The following is an 8,580-nucleotide window of genomic DNA, read 5'->3' as shown; positions in this document are numbered from 1 at the left end:
TATTAAGATTTACTTTTGCTTAAGTTTTCTGTGGTTTTATTTTGAGGTTTTGAGGTATTGATTGTTTTTTGTTTTTTTTTTTTTTCATTTACTTGCCTGCTTGGTTTCCATAAGGCTTTTTGAATCTTTGGTGTGATTTTTTTTTTTTATCACTTTTGGAAAATTCTCAGCTAGCCATTTTCTCTTCTGATATTCCTGTCCCCCTCTCATTTTCTTCTTCTAAGATTTCAGTTACACATATGATAGACTTTCTTGCTGTAGCCTATCTCTCAACTCCTCTTTTGTCTGTTTCCAAGTGGTTTCTTCTATCTTCCAATTCAGGAATTCTCCGACTGTCTAATCTGCTGTTAAACCCATTCAATTTCTATTTGGTTCTTTTTCAAATGAAACAAAGGTATTCCTTTGTTTCATTTTTTATAATTTCCAGTTTTCTGAAATTTTCAGGCTCATTTTTATTTCCTGGCAAATAGTAAGCATAGCTATTTTTAAAGCCTGTGTCTGTCAAGATCAATGTCTGGAGCCCCGCTGGAAGCCCTTATATTGGCTACTGAGTAGAACTGCTATGCGCAGAATCAGTACTTAAAAACATGCAAAGCAAAAATGTCAACACCATAAAGAGAAATGGCAAGACAACCACGGGGGCGCGAGATCCGACCTCTCTGCCTTCAGCAGGGCAAAGAAAGACGGTCCCTTTTATAGGTTCGCCACCGCGTCCGCGGTGCCCAGGACCATCCCGGTTTCAGCACTGAAAGTCCCAAGGCAGGGACAAATCCGGACGGTTGGTCACCGGATTGTGACATACCCGCGGCAACCGCTGGGGACGCTGTGGTGCGCAGGCGCGGCCGGGAAGCGCTGCGGCATCGGGGCGCCGCCGCTCCTTCCGCCTTCCCGGCCTGCCCCGCGCGGCGCCTGCGCGCTCGGTGACCTTCCCGAGGCGGCTGTGCGGGTTCGGGTGGTCTGAGCCGCCTTTCCTGTGGCGAGGTGAGTGCGGGCCGGGACTGGGCGCTCGGCGCGGGCCGGCCAAGACGGGGCGGCGGCGGCACAGTGGCCGGCAAAGGAGCGGGGCTGGATCTGGGCCCGCGGAGGGGGCCAGCGGCGAGCGGGAGCCTCCCCGGCCCCGCCGCGGCCCCAGCTGACCTTGGGGTCCAACCCCTCCCGGTCCACGCGGGCGTTTCCTGCCCGACCCCGAAGCCGAAGGGAGGCCGTTCGGGGCTTAGCGGTCAGCGGGAAGCAGCGCCTTTTCCTTCGGCGCGCGGGCCGCCTTCGGTGCAGAGCGTCCTGCGGCCGTGGGAGGCTCGGCCACCCGGCTGGTCAGCGGTAGAGCGGAGACCCAACCGGGACGTCTCACCCCGTCTAGTATCTTCTCCCCAGTGCACCCCAGGTTCTCACAACACACTTGTTCCCCAACTTATACCGAGCATGTGACAAGGCCTTGGGAGAGGGGAACGGGGCCAAAACGGGATCAGAGGCAGTGATGGGAGAAGGATGGAACTCGGGCCGAATCCCGGTCTGGGGCTCAACGGGGCAGGCGTTCTCCCTCCAGTGTAAGGTCAGGTAATGGCTCACCGATAATGTGCTAGAAACTTTGCAGACCTAAGCGGACACGGTGGACACCCATTTGACCTTTGCGTGGGATGGGCGTCTGAAGGAACAGTTCTATAAAACCCACGCAGCTGGGACATGTGGGTGGACAGGGTGGATTCATGTAGAAAAAAGTGGGGGGTCTCACTTTAGTAAATGTTGGGAACATGTTACCTGTCCGGGCAAATATGACCGCCTTGGTTATAGGAAAGCAGGGGGAAGGTGTTCGCGGTGTGCTAATAGCAGTCCAAGGCACTAGTGGGGGGAAGGCAGTGCCGAGGCGCCTGGGCCCTGAGCAGAACGTGGGGATAACTGACGTTTCTTTGAGCCCTTTTTATCTCCTTTGCACCCTCCAGACCCTCCTCTGGCCTCGCCAAGTGAGAGCAGCACCTTGAGGCCCCCCTCTTGGAACCCTGGTACTTTAGTACTGTTGCTGCCAGCCGGGAGTTTTTGGCCTTTCCTTCATTTACCAAATTCTTGCTCCATGCCAGGTGCTCGCCAGGCAGAGTTTTGTTTCCTTTTAAAATTCCGTCAGGACACCCTGTGGGGCCGGTGACGGTATCCCTGTGTCACAGAAAGGGAAACTTCTGTAACAACAGCCTCGGGGACTTGGCCAGGGTTGGAAGAGAGCAGGCAGAACTAGGTTGGAACCCAGGAGTCCCAGACGTGCAGCCTCCTTGGACCACCTTCCTCCATACTCGTTGCTGGGTGCAGGGGCAGAGGGTGCACTTGGTGCCTCTGAACTCTGAGGTCCGGGGCTCCCAGAGGTGTCCTCGGGGTCCTATCGGGGTCCTCTCAGGTGCCTTCTCAGGGCAGGGCTGGTGGCATCTTGGACCCTTGTGTTCTGACAGAGCATCTCAGCAGTCTGAGGACAGGGAGTGTGAGGGCGTCCAGGAGGAGGACACAGCCACATCCTCCAAGGATCAAGCCTTCAGAATCATACTTGTCTCCTGGGAAGAGCTGGAGCCCAGGTCTGGGCAGGGCTGGTTCTCACAGGGATGAGGAGCAGGACCTGGGGGACGCACATCTAGCCGAGTGATGCAGGCAACTTTCAGTACCACTTGGAGGGGTGGGGTGCAGGAAATGACCGCGTAAAACACTTTATGAATGCTGTTTAATTCATGTAACATTCTTAGAATAAAAACCTAACTCTTTACCTTGGTCTCCAAGGCCGTGAACGACCGGCCCATCTGTCCTTCCGTGGACCAGCCGTGGTGTCATGTGATGAGCACTCCGTGTAGGGTCCCGGACACTAAATACTTGCCACAGTAACTCATCTTCGAAACTGCCCTTTGGGGTGGCGACTGTTCTTATACCTGTTTTATCCCAGATGAGGATACCGGGGCCATTTGACCTGGCTGGGAAGTGGCAGAGCCAGGCTTTGAATCTGGGCAGCCACAGTGGCCTTCTTCCCCTTCCTCCCCTCCCTCCAAGTTCATTGTGACCTCGGGGTCTTGGCGCATATGCTGCCACCCAGTAGGTCTCAGTTCACGTTTGCTGAGGGAATGGTGATCCACAATCCCAGTTTCAGGGGTGGGAGGCCATGGAGAACTGTAGAGAGTGCACTTCTGCGTCGCCCTGGGGGGCGGGGGGTGGGGGGTGAAGCCGTTGTCTCTAACTGAGGCCAGCAAAATGGAGAGGGCTCGGCTAGTTACCCCTGACGGTGACTTGGACCAGTTAATAGACCGCTTCAGATGTTACAAAGCTTGTTGAAATGGAATGAGGACATCTCGTTTTAGAGTCTAGTCAATAGCGGTGAAGACTGAGTCAAACGTAAAACCCTGTGACTAGTTAATAACACTGTGTTGTATAAGTGAAATTTGGTAAGAGACTAGAACTTGAAGTTCTCACACACACACGCACACCCATTAATTAACCACACAGGGGAATCCGTTCCTCATGTATACATACATGAAATCAGCACGATGTGTACTTTAAATGTCTTACATTTTACATATCTGTTACACCTCAGTAAAGCTGAAATTGAACAGAAAGGACCAAGGCCCCTGATCAGCATGCGCCCAAGCCTGGGTGTTAGCCTCACAGGAAATCACCATGCCTGGACCGTGTTCTTTTTCCGCTTGGAATGCCAACAGTTTTTAGTCTACTGGTTCTTCAATTGAAAAGTTTTGAAAGTGGCGTGTCATTGGGGCATATCGTTAGTGGAGGGCGGCGTGTCATTGGGGGCATATCGTTAGTGGAGGGTAGCCACCTGAGAGGGGACCGACCATTCCATGACACCGCACATGCTGGGAGAGCTCTGGGCCGTGAGGAATGAGAGGGGCTGGGGTGGCCAAGGCTGGGGCGTCGAGCAGCGAGCCCCCGTGGGGTGCAGTAGTGGCTATGGGGAGCGGTGCTGGCACAAGAGGGGCTCCCTGCGGAGTAGTGTGGGAAGGGGGGTGCACCTTAACGGGACATGGACGTGTCTTACCAGCGAAGCCTAGAGCAAGGGCTGTGTGACTGTTCACTGCCTTCCCTTTCAGATGCTGCAAAGCCTCATAAAAAATGTTTGGGTACCCATGAAGCCCTACTACACCCAGGTTTACCAGGAGATCTGGGTAGGAATGGGCTTGATGACCTTCATCATTTACAAAATCAGGAGTGCTGGTGAGTTTTCCCATGTTTTGATTTGTTAGTGGTCAGGAAGAAAATTATTTTCAAAAGCATTCACGTTGTAAAGGACTAGGAGTGGCCATCAGAATCCCAGTGGTCCTCTAGTAAAAGGCAGGGAGCAGATGTCAGCTGGCAGGCATCTGGGGACAGTTGGGGAAATTTGAACAAGACCCGGTTATCAGAGAATTGTGAATTTTCTTGGATGTGACGCTGGTATTTCAAATACCTAGGAGATGTCCTTAGTGTTAAGAAATGCAGGCTAAACTAAGGGCGAAATCATGGTATGTGGCATTTTATCGTTCCTTTTCCATGGTTCTGAATGTTTGAAATATCTTCATGATGAAAGGCAGGGCAGGGTAACCATTTGGTTCCCAGTGGGGCAGAGATGGGGCCCAACTGTGTATTAATAAATGATTGGTTAAAGACGAAAGAACAGGGAAAACTTAAAAGGGCAAGACTGTATTTTGGGGGGCGGTAGGGAGGTGAGCCCTGCCAATTCCGGACTGTTGAGCCGCGCACAGACATCTTTGGTAGAAATTTTACTGCGTCTTGGATTCAAGATGTCTAGTTACTCCCGCTTCCCGACGGCTTCCTGCTTTGCCTAAGCGTGAGCTCTTCAGCCAGTCAGACGTGGGTTTCCACAACAAGGGGACTGAGGCTTGCGTAAAGCATTGATGTGACCAAGTTTTCTTTCCTTCTATTTTAGATAAAAGAAGTAAAGCTTTGAAAGGTAAGATTTTTGCTTTTTTAAATGGGTGGGGAATGAAAAACTCCATCGCCCCTTTCCAAGACGAGGTCTGTCCCTGTTCTGAATTGACAATGGCACGTGGCTCAGTAAACATAGGAGATGCAAGGTGAAGTTCACTGCACCTGCTGGGAGAGACAATTCTGAAGTTCTGCTTCTCGTAATCTGAATGCTAGGAACCACCACTCACCCCCTTGGGCCACGTAAAGCCCCCGGCTGCAGGGGTGGTGGAAAGATGGATTCACCGGGGTCGCTGGCGCCACCTGTAGGAAGCACGGTCAGCCGTGTGGGCCCGCTGCCCGGTGCACGTGCTCTGGGGGAGGCACCACGCGAGTTGAGGTTCTTCGCCGTCTCCCAGAGGACGGGGAGGCTGTGGTCATTTGAGCCCTGCGCAAACCCAGGGCCCGCTCCCGACCTCTGGGGGGGAGACATGCCCCCGCCCCCTGTTGCTGCTGCGCGCAGTCGCTCACACAGCCCCTCCAGCAGCGGGGCGTTCCTGCAGAGAGCCCCCCGCAGCCCTTCGTGCTGTTCAGGACTGTCCTTCACGCCTCTGCCTTAACCCTCGCGTAATCGGCTACTTCCTTCCTGAGTCGTATCTGTTTTCTCTCCCAAAAGGCTCGAGTCCTGCTCCCGCCCATGGTCACCATTAGCCAGCTGCGCATGGCGCGCGCGTCGGCGGAAGGGCGGTCCGCCTGTGCGATTCACAAGCTCTGACAGATGGGACCGTGGAACAGCGCCGTGTGCTTGTAGAACTGCGTTGTCCTTTGTGGCGTTAATAAATGTACCTGTAAGACACACTGCTGCCTCTTCTCCGCGCCCCCGCCCCGTGTGACCGTCGTGTCCAGCCGGCCTTGGTGACACCACACACACAGCCACTCGCTGAGCCTTCGGAATCCCAGCCGCTGCAGGAGCTGGGGTCACACCTAGGCACGCACACGTCCAGCGCTCCACAAGACCTGGCAGCCATGTCCCCCCACTTACTCTGCAGCCTCCGAGCCCCCATTTTCTCTTGGAAAATGGAGACAATGATATGCAAGTTCTAACTTGCGCATGAGGTGGTGGTGGACGACATGGTGGGTGAGATAAGCTCTAGGAGACCATCAGGAGGTCACGAGGCTGCGTGCATGGTGTTAAACATCAATGGATGTCTCTTCTGGTTCAGCGAATGCCATGTGGATCCTGCATCATGTTTTTCTCCATCGAAAGCAATTACCAAAGCCCCTGGAATTGCATTTAAAAAAATCATTCTAAAGCGGTAGCTCGGGGTAGCAGGGAGTCCCACCTGAAGTCTAGCGCTTGGCAGGTTGCTGGGGCCTGGCCGTGGGACAGACAGTGGCCCAGGTCCGGTCTCTGGCTGGCTCTCTCTCTCTAAAGGCAGCGACCACCCCTGTCTCTTCTGTGTCTCAGGCGCGTAGTGTCAGGTCCAACCACTGCCACTTCCTGTGGGGTCTCTGAGTCGTGGTTTCTTCTTTCGTAAAGTGTGTGCCAAATCTGCCTCCTCAGCCTCACTGAGCGCCTCGGGTCCTCAGGCCGGCGGGGGATGGGCACGAGAGCATGGGGCAGCACAGAAGGGGGCGCTGGGAGGTGGAGCGGGGTCTGCACCGACGGGGAGTCTCCTCTTCTCCATGAAGCGCTTGTTCTGCCCCCGGCGGGCAAATCAGCGCTGCGGTCAGAAAGAGCCGATCTTTGGAACAGCATATTCTCAAACCCCAGCGCCCCGCCTCACGGAACGGGTGGGCCCTGGGCTTTCTGGCCCCGTGGGCGGGATCAGTGGGAGGGGCCTGAGACCCTGTCTGTCGCATGGTCCTGGCTGCCCTGAGGCTCGGACCATGTGGAAAAGCACTGGCCACGCAAACGGCCGCACTGTCCAGAGCTCTGTCCCTTACCGCCGCCCGCATCCCCGGGGCGCCCTAGTGCCCGCTCTGTGCTACATGTCGGGGCCCATCAGTCCTCAGAACCAAAGTAGAGCCACAGCCCCCTCGGATAGCGGGAGGCAGTGCCGGGCCTGCGACTTGGACTCTAGGGGTCTGAACTCACCCAGAAAAAGAGAGGCGAGGACCAAGGGACGCGGCCCGCAGAGGGACAGGGGGGCTGGGGTGCGTCTGCGTACTGCCCGTGGGCTCGTTCAGTTAACCACCGGTGTAAACACGTCACGCAAGCGTATCCGCCATGGGGAGCACTGGGCTGTGCACCTTGTGCGGAGCAGGGTGAGGGGCCGTTGGGTTTCGCGTGCGGGGAACTTAGATGGGTTGAGCGCATCCCCTGATAGGTGGACCGGACTGGTGGCCGCCGGCGTCACTGGCGCTTTGTGGGTAGTGAGGGCAGGCTGGAGGATGTCAGGGAGCGACCCCGCCCCCGCCCCCGCCCCCGTGGAAATTTTGCCAGGGGCCAGCCATGCTTTAAAAAGTGGAACAAAACTGCCTCCCTGCCGCACCGAGTGGTTTCCTGTCCCCCAAACCCTAAGTGGAGACCATGGGTTTCGCTACGTAAGGAAGTCGCTGGCCCAGAGCCCACTGTCCCACTCCACGTTCCTCACGCTTTGGGGACAAGCAGGGCATGTCCTAGGGTGGCCTGTCCGTGGAGCCAGCACGCGCCGCCAGCAGATGGGCACACTCAGCTTCCTGTGGGTGGTGGCACAAAGGCGGCTCTGCCGGGCACCAGGGGACAAAGGGGGCCCTGTCCAGAGGAACACTGGGCGGGCGGTGCTGACGGGCGGGAGGCCTGCCTCAGGAGCAGCGGCCCGGCCTCCCCTGCAGGGGGAACGGCCGGCCCGGAAGAACCTTCAAGGAGGCTTTTTGTCCTACAACCCACACATCCTTCCATCTTGGCCTCGAGCTCCGTGCAGGACCCAAAAGGCAGAGGGGAGAGGACACAGCCAGGACATCCGAGAATGTCACTTTAAACAATGCGCTTTACTTACGTAGCCTCAAGGGGGCCTTTTGGTCACTGTGTGTCTCTGTCTGTTTTCCTCGGCCGGAGCCCCAGGGAGGCCTGCTCCCGCCACCCCACCCTCAGTGGGGTTGAGCCAGCCGGGCCTGAGTGCCAGGCGCCAGCCCCAGGCCGTCTGCACGCCCTTCCCCTGCCCCCACCTTGTGAGCTCACACCATCACCTACTTCCCAGGTGAGGCGGTAGAGGCCCAGACGCCATGACTGGTTTGCATCGGAGGATGAACGAGCTGGTTCCTGAACGAACACAGAGTCAGGACTCAAACTGTGCCCACCTGCTCAAAAGCAGACCTTGCAACAAAAGCTGGGGTACAGGCCCTTTGCTCTGGCGCTGAGAGTGGGGAACAGACGAGAGCACCTGGGCAGTGCTGGCCGCCCACGCCACCAGGCACATCTGTGCAGGACACACGGCCAGGTGGGCGGCGCGGGCGTCAGCACCTGCCCAGCAGCAGCCCCGCCTCGGATCCTTATTCTGACAGTCCACTGCAAAAACGCATTTTTTTTTTTTTAATTTCCCCGTTTTAATTCCTCCCCCGCCCCCTGCACTTCTACCCCTGAGAACTTGATCTTTGACGGCGGGGCGTCTCCCCCACGCTCGCAGCGAGCACCCAGGGCCTGGCGCACCCCGGGGTACGGGCCATGGCGCCACCTGGGGCGCAAACCCAGGGCCTTCTGCGCGTAAAGCAGACGTGCTG

General features: G+C 56.4%; 1 protein-coding gene across 1 annotated transcript; it reads left to right on the top strand.

Annotated features, from left to right (window-relative positions):
- The first annotated feature begins 877 nt into the window (after nucleotides 1-877).
- Nucleotides 878-5,734, top strand: ATP5MPL (ATP synthase membrane subunit 6.8PL). The gene is made up of 4 exons (XM_016121512.2): nucleotides 878-981; nucleotides 4,065-4,188; nucleotides 4,901-4,924; nucleotides 5,555-5,734. The coding sequence occupies exons 2-4, from the start codon at nucleotides 4,065-4,067 to the stop codon at nucleotides 5,587-5,589; spliced, it is 183 nt and encodes a 60-aa protein (XP_015976998.2). The 5' UTR covers nucleotides 878-981; the 3' UTR covers nucleotides 5,590-5,734.
- Nucleotides 5,735-8,580: the final 2,846 nt, after the last annotated feature.

The sequence above is a fragment of the Rousettus aegyptiacus genome, unplaced genomic scaffold, assembly GCF_014176215.1.
Source record: "Rousettus aegyptiacus isolate mRouAeg1 unplaced genomic scaffold, mRouAeg1.p scaffold_m13_p_3, whole genome shotgun sequence".
Taxonomy (NCBI): Eukaryota; Metazoa; Chordata; class Mammalia; order Chiroptera; family Pteropodidae; genus Rousettus; species Rousettus aegyptiacus.
Note: the sequence above shows the minus strand (reverse complement) of the source record. Positions and strands in the feature narration are given on the sequence as shown.

Coding starts and splice junctions, on each gene's coding strand:
- ATP5MPL (XM_016121512.2), top strand. CDS start 4,065: ATGCTGCAAAGCCTCATAAAAAATGTTTGGGTACCCATGAAGCCCTAC. Junction 4,189..4,900: donor TTACAAAATCAGGAGTGCTG/GTGAGTTTTCCC, acceptor CTTCTATTTTAG/ATAAAAGAAGTAAAGCTTTG. Junction 4,925..5,554: donor AAGAAGTAAAGCTTTGAAAG/GTAAGATTTTTG, acceptor CTCTCCCAAAAG/GCTCGAGTCCTGCTCCCGCC.